This window comes from Trichosurus vulpecula, chromosome 6, assembly GCF_011100635.1.
Source record: "Trichosurus vulpecula isolate mTriVul1 chromosome 6, mTriVul1.pri, whole genome shotgun sequence".
In the NCBI taxonomy this organism is placed as follows: domain Eukaryota; kingdom Metazoa; phylum Chordata; class Mammalia; order Diprotodontia; family Phalangeridae; genus Trichosurus; species Trichosurus vulpecula.
Genome location: NC_050578.1, coordinates 101,276,792 through 101,292,007, shown reverse-complemented (window position 1 = coordinate 101,292,007; position 15,216 = coordinate 101,276,792). Strand labels below are relative to the sequence as shown.

At 34.8% G+C, this 15,216-nt stretch overlaps 1 protein-coding gene across 3 annotated transcripts in view; it reads right to left on the bottom strand.

Annotated features, from left to right (window-relative positions):
- FBXW7 (F-box and WD repeat domain containing 7) overlaps positions 1-15,216 on the bottom strand; it is a 274,512-nt gene that overhangs the window by 99,488 nt on the left and 159,808 nt on the right. For all 3 annotated transcript variants that reach the window (XM_036763823.1, XM_036763821.1, XM_036763822.1), the window contains exon 2: positions 13,221-13,793. In XM_036763823.1, the coding sequence (XP_036619718.1) occupies positions 13,221-13,724 (504 nt within the window). In that variant the 5' untranslated portion in view covers positions 13,725-13,793. The remainder of the gene's footprint in view (positions 1-13,220; positions 13,794-15,216) is intronic.

The window sequence follows — 15,216 nt, the reverse complement described above, 5'->3', positions numbered from 1 at the left end:
TTCGATTTAAGAAGATCTCATCTGAAATGTGATTTCATTTCTGACAAATTCTCATTGTTTAGATGTCCCATTTCAACAGTTACATATCTGGAAGCTACCTTGGCCTAGACTATTGCTATTTAGAAAGTAATCTCTGAGAGGGATATCATGGTTTGATTTTTAACTTTGTTTTCTCAGTGCTTCACGTATATTGGTGCTTAACAAATGCTTACTGAAATGAATAGAATGTGTCCTGCATTTCTGGGAACCTATAGTGGAGGTTTCATGAATGGGAGGTAGACAAAACAGGAATAGGCATTCTCTTAGCTTCCTGTCAAGGGAGTAAAGTGGAACCTACCCCCCAAAAGGGAAAAATATGATTATCACTTCATTAGACAAAAATAATTACAATTGCCCACTAAATGTAGAGTCCCATTCTAGCTTCTTTCCCTCATTAATACATTCTGGGATTAGAGAAAATCCAAGTGGGATAGTCTTCTGGTTTTGCAAGTTATAAGTAGTAGGAATGCATTCAACAGAGCCAAAGTCTCCGTGCCAACCAAAGCTGGTACACTCCACAGCTAACACACGAGACTATAGGGATTTGTGTTTGTAACAAGAAAGGGTTTGTAACAAGAAGCACAAATACACCTGATACTTTCTAAGACACATTTATATTCAAATATTCTTGACAATACACACTATACCACAACAAGTGCTTTAATTAATACGAGGTTATTCAAGATGCTAACAGTCTAATGTGGATGAGATTAACAAAGAGTTCAAATGCTAGACACACCACATGGACATAAATCAGCTATCTAAATTACGGTACATCTAAAACTTCAAATAAATTAGAACATCAGCACATATGAATGGAATATTCTAAAGTAGTTTCCTTTGGTTTGGGCAATTAGTTTTTAATGAGTGAGATGTGAATACTTTTGTTCTCATGGCCTAATGAAATGGATGTATCATTAGAGAAGACTGCCAATATCTAAAATGAGAGGGTGATACTGATAAATTATGGGTACTGGATCTCATCATTTTGAGAGTTCCCACCATTGATGCAGGACAACACATTCAAGCTAGCCATTCCGTGAAACTCTTGTACATGTCTTCCCGTAAGTTTGCCAAAATTATGAATTAACTATAAAACTTTTTGGTAAGTATAAAAATGTGGGTAGGTCTTTGAAACCATTTGAAACCAGTTCTTTACAGATACTTAAGTAAACAAGTATCCTGTGACATGAATTATCTACAAATTTAGGACTTAATTTAGAAGCTTTGAAAAAAGAGAAATTAACTTCATTCACTAAACAGTCATACAATGATACCTTTAAGCAGGATGGAAAACTATTCTTGTAGTACTCAAATTATTTAAATGCAGCAAAGTCACTTTACCATGATTTCTTTCACATCAGGTAGTCTTTTAAAATTTTCATACTACAGTTGCAGTGTTTCCTGAAAAATGCATTTAACTACATAGTAGCACATTTCTCCCACTGAAAGTAAATAGTGAGGATTTTGTTTGTCATGCTGGTTAAATGCAGGAAAATATCATTTAGCAAAGTTTTCTCGCACAGTTCTGTAATGGATAGCTCTCTGCTGAGGGAATGGGAAAAAAAAATCTAAGTATTAAAGCCAATTTAAAATTCAGAAGTAAGTATTCCATGAAGAGAAAGAGAAACTTTAAACTGGGCAGCAGGTATAGAAAGAGGAAAGTAGTATTTGTATTAGGTTAATCAACTAATATTTGCTACCCATTAAAGGTGATAAACATCAAAAATAATTTTTGGAACTTTTTTTTTTAAACTTTGAGCCTTACAACTTATATGTTACATGGAATCTGTGTATCACAGAGGATAGGGTTGTAGACTTGAAAGGAGGGACCTGGGTTTGATTCTCACCTCTAAAACTTACCAAAAAAGTAACATAACCAACCTGTCAGATCACTTTCCTCATTTATAAAATGGGGACAATATTTGTAGTACCTACTTTACAAGGCGGTTGTAAGGTTCAAATGAGAATGTATGTAAAGTGGTTTGCCATTTTATACAGCACTGTGTAAATGTCACTTAAGTTCATCTGTAAAATGAGAGGGTGAACTAGAAGACTGCTAAAGCTCTGTCAAGCTTTAAATCAATTATATTAAGCATTTGTATAAAAATAAAATACAGATGTAATAATCATTCCATCTGAAAGCTTTCTGTTATCACAGAATCAGTTAATATAGTGCAATTAGTTGTCAGAGTATGCGTAAAAGCCCATAAGCTGAATTAAAAAAAAAACCCACAGGAAAAAAGATGTATTCATCACTTTAAACAATCTTACATTCATTAAATAGGAAGGCAAAAGGCAGTATATTCAGCAAAGTGCGTGCACTTATTTCCAGGAGTTTCACTTACAGTACAGATACAAAACCAATTTAACAAGTAAAATACTGTTCAGATTCCTAAAACTTATCAGTAACAGTTTTACTTCCTTCCCACTCCTGTTGTCCATTCCATTTTACGTGAAATTTCATAATCAAATGCAATTTAAGGCAAAACAGAAAAAAATTAAATTCTTCTTAGTTCTGAAAATAACAACATTCACAAAAAGTACTTTTTGTTTCTAGGCTGAAGAAGCTTAGCCTGATATTCACAAGCAATTGGTGGAAGGATGAATGACATATTTAAATACGACAAATTTGTCAAATATCTAAAAAGTTACAGTAATCAAACATATAGTTCTTAACCCTTTTGATCCCTGAAAGTGATGATCATTTTTACTTTACAGAATTATAGTTCATATAATTAAATGTTCTTAAAATTTTTATTTGTAATGTTATCTTGCAAATAATTCTTATTACCAGAAAAAAGCCTGAAGTTAAAATTATACTTCATAAATGGCTTATAAGCCATCCATTATTTGGAAGAATAAATGTGCTTCTATCCTAGCATCTAAGTGGAGATGCTATTAACCAGAGTGAAATGATATATCCATTGTTAACAATTATATTTCATTACTTATAATCATCTCTATTAGATACCACGAAAATGTCTGGATAATTTGTTTACCCAGTAATGATTCTAATAATCCATTAAAAAAATGTACAGAAAATTCTCTCTTTCTTTATTTTTCAAGCCACCCTAAATCAAAACTGAAGAAATCTACTTTTTCTGCTTGGTTAAGACAAAATGATGCTACAGAAAATGTTTTCATGTGACAATTCAAAATCTCCAGATTAAGAAGTCTTGGGTTTAAGTCCTCTTTCAGATTTTTCCCAGGTGAAGCATAACCAGCCAACCAGAAATCAAATTAAAATTGGTAGAGATAGGATGAATTTCATGTTCAGCAGGAATAAGACTTACAATAAATGATTATATCACAGAGATTAAAGGAACTAGTCCAACTCTCTCATTTTATAGAAGAGGAAGCCTAGGCCCAAGGAGGTCAAGTGTCTTCTCCAGGATCACATAGTATGAGTATAGTAGGTGGTTGTGAATTAGCTGAAATTTTGTTCCTCTTTATCAGCCAGTGATAAGTTTAACACCTCACTGGAATGGTTTAGCCTTTCAAACAGATGGACATCCTAAGAGTCAAAAGCATATGCTAGATGGAAACAGGCTACTTAAAATTATTTTAATTTACCTCTACATGATTCCTTGAGATTTTATTTGGCTTTGTAGGCATGATCTGGGCAAGTTAGCTAAGCTGATTATAGTATCAACCTAATGAGGCAAAGTTTGTCTGGGTTTAATTCTCAAAAAATGTCTATTAACTTCACAAAGAGAAAAAAAATGCCAAACATTACTCATTGTATCAGAGTGCTAAATGTACTTTCCCTCTAACAGCTCAGCATATCTCATACACCTGATGAAGGTACTAAATGTGGTCTTGCATCAAATGTCAAAAAGTTTATTCTTTCTCTGAACCAGGGCAATGCATCCATCATCATCATCATCACTATCACCAACATCACAGCATTTATATAGTGTCTACTATACACTGTATGCCAGGCATTGTGCTAAGCACTTCACAAGCAGCTTGGGAGGTAGGTGCTATAATTATTCCCACATCACAGTTGAGGAAACTGAGGCAAACAGAGGTTGAATGGTTTGCTCAATCAAGGTTACACAGCTAATAAGAGTCTTCAGGCTGGATTTGAATTCAGGTCTTCCTGACTCCAGGCCCAGTGTTTTATTCACTATACCACCTAGCTGCATCCTCCTTCTGGATTTTCACTAATCCAGTATGCTTCACCACATAGGAACCCTGGGTTTAAGCAGTCATCTAAAAATATAACTGCTCTGACCATGTCTTCAAAAGAGAGAATTCATCTTTTTGCCAGGTAAACACATGGTTCTTTAACTTCTTTTGGTGCTGAACAAATACTTGAGTATTTCAATGTGAGGGCATTATTTTTATTGCATAAACTGATTCCAAATAAATGCAGGGAAGATTAAGTCATAATGCTCTCAAAGAAAGGACCAATTAATTCTGACTTTTTGACACTTATCTCCCCCCCACCCCGGTCCCACCCCTGGCTTCTCCAAGAGAGGCAACCCAGGAGCATAGCCCCATGCCTCTGTAAGAACAGAAGCCTTGGCATTTTTGTTTCACTACCTGGATGACTTTGGAGATTTTAGCCAGCAATTTAGCTGCACAAGCAATGACTGTTATCCCGTTATCATAAAGAGACTAGAATTCCACTTTACTATGAAGTGATTATTAAACCGCAAAGAAAATAACTTCAAGGGATTAAGTCTGGCCAATGATACAAAGGGAATAATAAACTCCTATCTAAAAGTACTAATCCTCAACTTATTTTCTTAAGTGAACTCTCCTTTTTCCTTCTTTCCCAGCTCTACTCTTGATTTTCCAAATCTCTGCACAAACATCATTCTCTCCTTAGAGACCTCCTCTGATTTGTGATTCCCTGCTTGGCCCACTATTTTCACGAAGAGTCTGGCAGAGCTAGGGAACCTGCAAATTCAGTCAAAGGGCCATACTTGAGGACCTAGAGAGTCTACATGTGGCCTCAAGGCTGCAGGTTCCCTACCCCTGGTAGGCTATCCATGTTCCCTCCTTGATTATCAGGATTCCACCTTGCACCACTCCCACCCCCATCTCCAACTGGAGATTATGTGTTGTCTTTCTCCATTACAATGTTAATTCCTCGTATTTGTATTCCTAACTCATTGTGTGTAGTGCCTGACACACATAAGCACTTAAATGTTCTCTCTCTATCAATTTATCTATCTACATATCTATCCCTCCATTCACAATATATCTTTGGAATTTTAAGAACATGAACTTAATTTATTTTTCCAGACCTCATATAAACTATGTTAAAAAAAAATGGAAACAAGAAAAAATTCTGTAGAGACTGAGGAATTTATATTAAGAAAATTTTATCAAAAAAATGACTTTCTTTAAAATATTTTTTCAAAGACAAAAGTAAAATTTAAAGTTTCAGTTACATCAGGGGTTCTTAAACCTTTGGACTATGAAATTTTAAAAACATATTTTAGGATTATAATTCAATGTAACTGGTTTCCTTTGTAATTCCACACATTTTATTTTATGTATTTAAAAACACTATTCACAGAGAGTTCACAGGCTTTATCTGACTTTCAAAGGGGTCTATAACATAAATAAGGTTAAGCACCACTGATCTAGATCCTAGACATCTTTCAGGCCTGGGGCAAATGTACTGTTTTCCATGTCACTTCAATTTGAATAGCCAAAAGAAACAAAGGGACCTACAAATTAATAGAGACCCAAGCAAATCTCCAAGGGATACAGTTATTTGTTTAAACAGTCCTTAAACTCAGTAGTTAGCCTGCCTTCTATAAAATCAAGAAGTACACAAATGATAAAATACAGTAAGCAAACACTTTTAAAATAATTTGTACTTGAATAATTCATGAAAAAATTATTTTATATAGTACCATAAAAGAACAGAATATACTGCAAATAAATAAAACTATAGCTTACCATATTTCACCTCATCAAACCCCAGGAATATGGACTTTCCCAAAAAAGAACTAAAAGAATCAATAACCAGATGTATCAGGGATATGAGAAGAAAAAATTAGTTAAGGAAGACAAGCTTACCCGTAGGATACCATTTTTAAACCACCTTCTAATGAAGGACGTAGGCCACCAAAGAGCAATGGGTTGTCCAATATAACAGATGGTAACAGACTCTTAACCTGCTTTGAATGGCACTTTTTCAGTGGACTTCATATTCCCATGGCCAAAAATAGTTAGACCCAATACATACACATGTTCCAAAAACTTTCTTTTAATCAGTGTCTGCTTTATCAAAGCAAAATAAAGCTAAGTATAGGAGTTTCTTAAGTTCCTCATCAAAACGTAGGGCCAAAAGCAGTATTATTTTCTATTCCAACATCTGCTTTAGAAATATGTTAAAACTCCAAAAATGTTACATCAGAGCGCCAGAAGATGAGAAAAGGAAAGGAGCACTTATCAAATGCATTAACTTTGAACACTAAATATAATATGGTGTAGATTTATGCCCTCTAGTGTTTAACAATGAAAAGGATATTAGTGATCTAACTGCTTCCAGCTCTAGATCTATGAACCTATGAGCCATAAAACATTATAGCAGAAAATGATTTTTGATGTTATTCTAAAGATGCAGAAACTAGAGAAGTAAAAACTTAATTATGTAATGTTAAAGAGTAAGTTAGTGACAGGATGCAATTCCCAATTCCTGGTCAAATGTTCTTTCTACTACATTATAATTTATTCCTGATTTGTTTGTTTTTAATCTACTCCTTTCTGCCATCCCATGCACCCATGATAGCAGGAAATTTCAGGAAATAAGAGGCTATGTATGTTTTCCTTGACAGGAGTAAAAGTATAAAGGCCAATTCCGTAATTAAAGGAGAGTCACAGTGACAAGTCCTATCCCAAAGAGCCATGTTTTCTTTTAAACATCCCCCCACCCCAAATACACACACTTCAAATTTTAGTTCAAGTCATTCTCACTCATATACTTTTTGAAGATTATCCAATAGCATACTGAAGCCCTGGAGTTTGGCTTTGACAAGCACAATTTTAAAAGTTTAGTTTTCTAACTTACAATATATGCTGTAAATGCTAAAGATAAAGTCACTAAATAATTATTGGCATTACCCCAGCATAATGCCTTATCCATTATCATGAGAATTATTAATTTTTTAAAACAACAATTTAACAAATACTTAATATATACAGTATAAGTAAAACAAAGTAAATATAAACAATGCAAAACAAAACCAAAAAGTAGATAATGTGTTTTAGTGAATTCAGAGAATTTCTGAGTTGAAAGGAATTCAGAAAATCTAGTCTGGATGGTACCTGAACACAATATAGCTGGCAAGTGGCTATCTAACCTTTACTAGCAGTAGAACATTGCACATACTAAGTGATCAATGTTTACTGAGTGAATGAAATGGTGGGCCGAAGTATAACATGGCTGTCATGAGTTTTTTCACTTGTATGACTGGCCCTTGAGCTTGTCTGAGAGCTTCTCTGGCAGTAGAAATAATACATGGCATATGGCCTTAGTTAATTAATCAGACTTCTATGGGCCCTCCCATTTCTAAAACAGATTTGAACCCTTGATGATATTTTGGGATTGGACTGTTCTACTATGGTCCTCTATTGAAAATTATTTGTAAACTCTTTAATACAATAAACTGCTTCTGTCATATTCTTTTATTTCTCAATGTTGTTCTCATATTCATAACTTATATATATCATCACCCTTTTACTTTGTAGTTTGAGCCTTGATAAGATAAAAAAGTAATTAAATATATATATATATATATATATATATGTATGTATGTAAGTATGTATACATGCATATATTATCAGGAAGACAGCATCTTTGGATTTTTAAAAATTTTACCTGTCCTTTCTTGGTTCCTATCTTCTCATCATCAACTTTTCCATTGTGACAGACAGTGGAAATTAAATGGAATAAATGATGTATTTACATTACAACACAGACAATTGGAAGAAAAAAAGGTTAATACACAGATTTGATTTATGATGTTTATTACCATGATAAAGGAGTTGATAAGAAAATGAAATAAATGCTTCCAACTAGTGTTGCCAACTTTAAAAGTACACACATTGGTAATTATTATTCTAAAGATCTCTAAAATTAACATTTTAAATTGCTCCATTTCCTTTTACTTTGGAATCATAAATAATCATAAAAAATCTTTTCATTATGGGCTGTTAAATAAAAACAGAAATATTTAGTCATCCTCAAGGAAAAATAAAATAACAAAACAAGTTAAAACATATCCATAACTTTTAATTGGTTGATTTATTCTGAAAGAATGAAGATAGATTTACCCAACTCTTTTTCTGGGCTGGCCCATCCTCCTCCAGATGTCATTCTCAAGTCAAGCAACTGTCAGAAAGGTCCCTGATTTACAATTTATACTGCACTGTTTTGGTCAACATTTATTAAGTGACTACTATACGAAGAAGACCGTGTTAGGCTTCAGAGAAAGAAAAAGAGATTAAAAAAACATACTTTCTGTCCTAAGGAACTTCACAATCTAATAGGGGTTGTATCTTTTACAGTAGTGAAGTTTTCAAGTGTTGTCTGGGGGAGCCCAAGACTCTTTCAAAGGTCAGAACCACTTTCATAATAATACTAAGACTTTTACTTCTAATATAGTAAATATTGATAAATAAAACCGACATAAACAAAAACTCTGGACAGGGGAAGGTCCTTAATAATTTTTAAAAGTATAAAGCAGTCCTAAGAACAAAGTCTGAAAACTGCTTACAAGAATACGCTAAAGTTCCTGTACGCTTGAAAATTTAGTGACAAATTTAAGTTAAAAACTACATTGCACAATGACAGGAAAACAGGTATTCTTACTAAACATCATGACAGGAAAACAGGTATTCTTACTAAACATTATATGAAAAATTAAAACTAGCAATTGTAGGAGAAGAAAGTATGCTCTGGAAGTAGCAAAGTGAAGTCCATCCCAGCCATAAGAACATTCAAACTGCCTTTAATGCCACTAATCATTTCTTTGTATTTTAAGTGTAAGAAGTTATTCAAGTTTAGGGTAGACACTGACTTTATGCTAAGCCTAGACTTTGTTTATCCGTTCAGTCCTTAAATGTTAAAGAGGACTTGACAATGGTTTAGACTTCAATTTACCAATTTTCCTTCCAAATTGGCCTCTTGCTTGTCAGAATAAAATAGGAACCAACCACTGAAAATAAGTGATGTGATTAAAAGGTAATGAGAAAGGTGTTTCAATGAGCATAAAAATTTACACATCCAATGATTTCACTGTCAATCAAAGCAGTAACCTTGTGAAGCCACAGCCTTGTGCCATGATGACATGATTGCTCACTATATTTCCAAAACATATCTTTTGAAGTTGCCTTCAAAGACATTTTATGAATGGGGGGGGGGGAGGGGAGGGCGACTTGAAGCGTAGATAGCACAGCAGAAAGAAAGAAAGCAGCTGAACTCCTAGCAACACCTCTTCCAACTAGAAAATGCACAAAACAGAATACTGATGGAGAAATCTAGAAAAAGTCTGTGAGTCCTTTGCCTAACCCAGGTCAGCATAGGGAGATGGAGAGGTCTGCACAGCCTGGAGACAGAGTTAGAGCAGGAGCATGTGGTGCCCTGGGAAAGGCTGCATACCCTCACAAAAGAGAGTCCCAGACCTCCTTTGGAGCATACCCAGACCCACACAGGGACACTGTTAATAGAAACAGATTCCAACTTGCAGCTTTGGTGCCCCTTATCTAGTCCCAGTTCACAAATCCTGAGCAGAGTGCTCCTGGGGTCTACATATTTCCTTTCCCAGGGAGGGAGGTTCTGGGTGATGCACCAAGAAAAAACGAAGTTCAGAAGCCAGAAGCATCAATGGTAAGGCTCAGTTTCCAAGATCTCAACAGGATCTCCATTTCAACATCTAACCCAGTCTGCAGAGGAATAACCAAGGCAGGAAATCCAGAATAAAGAGATGCCTACAATTGTGACTCTAAACCAACAAAGCTTTCCAGCTGGCCAATGTGGATAATTTGTTCAGATCCAAATCTAGCTTAGGTACTTGTAGAGCTCAGATGAGTAGGACAGCAAACAGACTTTGCCCTAGATCAGATCTCTTTGTGAGCACTGAAAGCTTGCAAGTACCCAGCCTGTTCCTGCGATTCTGAAGTACACACCAAGAAACCAGCAACAGAATCAGCCTAGAACTTCACTCCAAAAGTATAGCATAGTCCAGGCCAAATCAAATCTAAAGTCAAGAAGTAGGCTGGGGAAATGGGCAAGTAAAACAAGAACCTTAGCTAAATGGTATTACTTGCCCTATCTCAGAATGCCTTCTGATTCTCCACTCTCATGCCTTTGCCCTTGAAATTCTCTCTCACTAGTGTAACCACTTTCCAGTCCTGCCCATCCTTCAAGACTCAGTCTATCTGCCATTTCCTCCAAATTTCCCTGATGTCTCTGGAACATGATTTCCCCCTCCAAACCTTCCATAACATTTTATTATTAATTTTCTTTGGAGGCACCTAGGTGGCACAAAAGATGGATCACTGGGCCTAAAATCAGGAAGACTTTAAGTACAAATCCAGTCTCAGACATTTATAAGCTGTATGACTGAAAGGAAGTCACTTAATTTCTGTGTGCCTCAGTTTCCTCAAATGTAAAAAGGAGATAAAAATATCACCTATTTCCCAGGGTTGTTGTGAGGATCAGATAAAATAATATTTGTAAAGCACTTCACAAACCTTAAAGCATTATATAAACGCTATTCGTTGTTGTTATTAGTGGTAACACAATTTATGTCTACACATGATCTTGAAGACACTTAAAAAATTTGAAATTACACATTTGTATATTTCAGAGGTAGGAAATTAATAATAAATTTTAGAAATATTTTTGTTTTAACACGTTTCAATGAATAAAGGGCTAAATTCAATTCAAACATCAGAGAAGAAAGCCTTATAAATCGCAGAAGAGATGCCAATCTATATTAAGTGATTTTCCTATACTATCCTATACTATATCCTACACTAATAAAATCTAGCGAAGTCTAAAAGAGTTCAAATTTTCTAAGCATCTGCTGCGGGCAAGGTGTGTGCTAGGTTCCAGGAAGACAAAGATGAAAATAACAGTTCCTGACTGAAGAATTTACCTTCTAGAGGACAAGCTCCCAACTTCAGAGGAAATCTCATTCAAGATTATACTGAAATAACAGCATTATTGTGTCTGTCTGCAGTTCAATTCATCATGATTGATTTAAATAGTTTTTGTGTGTGGGACAAAGTAAAACAAAACTCTGGTTGCCCATTTTAGTTTAGCAAAGAATTATTCAGCTGTTCTTAGCTACCTCAAACATCCATTATTCTCATCTAAAAAAAAAAATCCAACAGGACACACACGTGCATGCATATACATGCTCAAAAAAGAAATTTGGAGAAAACAAGGTAAAGGCAAATCTATAAGATCTCTTTTCTCTATTCAATCTAAAAACATCAATTTTCTTTCACTTCCTAATTCTATGATACCTAATAAGGTAGCTACATCCCTATTATTCCGCAAAGAATTGATACCTTTTTTCTCCTAATATTCTGAGAATAACATTCTAAGTCATATCCAAAATACTAGTGCCCTAATGGATCAATTGTTTCCTGTACAAAGATCATAATTTAAATTATACAGAATGAGGGTCAGCACTGATTTGACTCAGGTCCCAGTCAATAAAGCCAAGATCTAGCAGAATTCTGCCCCCAAGTTCCTAACTCTGTGGCTGTGAGTTGAAGCTAACATAGTATGTAGGAAGTGTTGTGAGGATTAACCAAGCATATACTTCCCGGTCTTCTTTCACTTTCTCACTCTTGCTTAACACAAGAGTTCTAGGTGATACAAGATCCAGGAAACTATGAATGCAGGCTTTTTCAGGGGTGGGGAACAAGAGAGCTCAAAGGTATAAGTACACATTGCCCATTACACTTTTACTGCGAATTCCCCCTTTCCCTCCTCTTTCCATGTAATCTCTCCTTGTCCTCTTTTCTTTTCATCTCTACAACAGGAAAAGTGATGGTCGTTAGTAAGAGGTATTTATCTGACCAGCAAAACCATTCTTCCCAAACCACTAGTGGAGCAGTCATTAAAGTTCTGGGTTAACATGGTCACTAGGTAAAGTAGGATAAAGCATATGCTGCTCCAATAAATGCCTGACTGCCCCCCACAAATTGTAGGAGAGCCAAAGTCAGGCACAGCACGGCTACCATTAGAGAATGAACTGATGGCAGGAGCTTTCTATAAGTTAGAAAATGTACCCGATCATCCACTGCTACAGATCAAGCAAAATAGCTTTGTAGGAACAGGTATGGGAACAGATGCTTTTTGAAGACAATGTCCATACTATTAATGGGAATGGGAGTACTCAATTGTTTTATTAAAAACTTTAAGTAAAAGAGTTAAAACAAAAGTACCAAAGATTATATGAAAAGAAAAAGGAAACAATACTTTAGAGAGTAAACAATACATCAGTAACTGACATTTGAAATACTTCTAAAAACTCTCATTTCATGCTGATACTTCAGACACATTCTATTTGAAGTTATAGCCTATTTACTTATGTACTGAGGACTATTTTCAAACAGAGAATTATGCTCTAATCACCTTAATAAGCAAGAAAATTTTGGACTATTTGTAGCAATTTATAAATCAAAACCAAAGAATATAATTTTATGTGTAATACCTGCTATGTACATGGTACTGTAAAGGGAAAGGAAATTCTAAATGATTTATACAAATGTTATATCACTATACATGTCAAACAAAATGGTTTGTAGTAACAGGTGTGTGAGGGGACACTTTTTGAAGTCACAAACCACAAAATAGTTCATAGCATATTAAGCAGCAAAGGAAAGAATTCTCTAAATTCCTGGTTTTCAAAGGAATCTGTCAAATTGCATTCATCTGTAAGATGACTGCTGAACTACCACTATTATGCTCTGAAATTTATCATATCTTGTATGAATGTTAATGCTTTATTTCATAACTTAGCAAGTGGCAATTAATTTGGTGGACAAATATACATATACCCTTGGGTTTTAGTCCTCTGGTTGAAACTAATTAATAAAATTTAAGATGATATGTGTTATAATCCGTGACAACACAATATGGGTTTTCCCTTCAGTTACCCAAAGCACAGATTAAAAAATAATGTACTTACTTTTGATGTCTTTGTATAGAAAGGGGAGGAAAGTTGGTGAATGGGCAAGTCCATGATACTATTGGAATTTGTGACACTGTTACTATTTGTGTGTTCATCTTCTCTGCTACTGTCATCAGATTGATCAAAATCATCACTCTCCTGGTCCATTTCCTCCTCCTCCTCATCCTCTTCATCTTGTTCACCAGCATGTTCCTCATCATCCTCTGGTTCTTCTTGGACGCCTGTGGATTCTTCATCTACTGAAATAAACCGATTGTTATTTTCTTCTAATTGTTCCTGCTGGGAATCATTTTGGTCTCCATGTCTGGGTTCTGCACCAATAATCTCCCCATTCCTTGCAATGTGTTCCTCCTCTTGTCGTAAATGTTGTTGCTGATGCTGTTCCTCCTCCACAACACGATTCATCTGATCCTCATCTACCTGGCTTGAGGAAGAATTACCTCTTAGAGAGCCTCCAGTTCGTCTCCTCTTGCTGCCCACAGACAGCAGTTCTTGATTCATTTCCAAAAGCCAGCTTGCTACTTCTTGGACCTTGGCTAGACTATCTGAAGATGCAAAGGTTTTCACATTCTGTTAGGGAAATGAAAACAAAAATAGAGAATATCACGTATCTTTATACATATATATTTTTCTTTCATTCTCAAATCAAAAAGTTCTTGGTCATATCTCAAAAGCATCTTTAAAGGCTATGAAGGTAATACTTGTTTGCGGCCATCAAGGCAGCATGTTCTCTACCTACCAGGGCATTTGAATAATAGTGCTTAAGATTATCATTTCACAACTATTTTAAATATTCAGCATAGTAAGAACTTTTTTTCTATTCTCCTCTCATAATTGTTGGCACTTATACATGTAATTTTGTCTGGGTTATTTTAACAATAAAACATACTTTCCATAATTATAAACCAGAATGCTTAACTTTAAGAAAAAATAATTAGTATAGGACTCTTCAAACACTAACACAAAAAAGAGAATTAAAATTTAATGTATGAGAACATCATAGTTGAAAATATGAAATATGGGTATATCACATCCAAAGTAATCTGGTTTCAATAACTTTTCCTACTGATCAGACTAAAAATTATACCTTTAACCAAAACAAAAAGAAAAATGCAGAAAATGATGTACATAAATTGGCATATAAATGCTTGCTTTGGTCTTTGTATTCTCAATCAGCTAGCATTAACTTTCTGTTATCCTAAAGTTACAAAAATCTCCAGGAGGAAAAAAAATCCTCAGTTTTGCCATCTGTCACCACTAGATGGTGATCCCATCCAGTCTACAGTTTCCTGTACAATCTTTTAAGGGAATTTTATATAAACTAAAATGATCTTAAACCATGCAATGGTCACAAGCTGTCTTAACTGCTGCTTCTTCCTAAAATGGCATCAGAACATTTTCATTAAAGGCCCCATAGGAATGTTATATATACATAATCAATGACAATTGATCTATTTCTCTGTAATATTTAGAGAATTATTTCTATTATTTCAAAAATCCACTGAGTAAATCCTATTCTTTAGAATCACTTTATCAAAGGTTTTATTTTTTTCTGAGTTGTCCAAAGCAGGGGGTTTGTATTTGGTCAAAGGGCCACACTTGAGGACCTAGAGGGCCACATGTGGCCTCAAGGCCACAGGTTTCCCACTCTTAGTCTAAGATTTTATCTCCAAGGCCAACCACAATATTGATTTAATAAACATGTCTGCCCATAAAAGAAGGAAAATTTTTTTAATATAATCCTCATGAAGGCAAAGAGCAATAACATCATATACATTTTGAGAAGTTTAACATAGTATTTCATCTACAAATTGGAATAGATAATTATTAGAAGGATCTCCTTCCATTAAAAGTTCATGTCTTTTTATTCTATCATTAACATTCCACATAGTTAAAGAAATAATGTACATTTTGAAGGGAAAATAAATTTAAGAATTAGTTAACTTATAGAACAATAAGAATATGTGTGTCTACTCAAGCAAAAGAAGAAGAT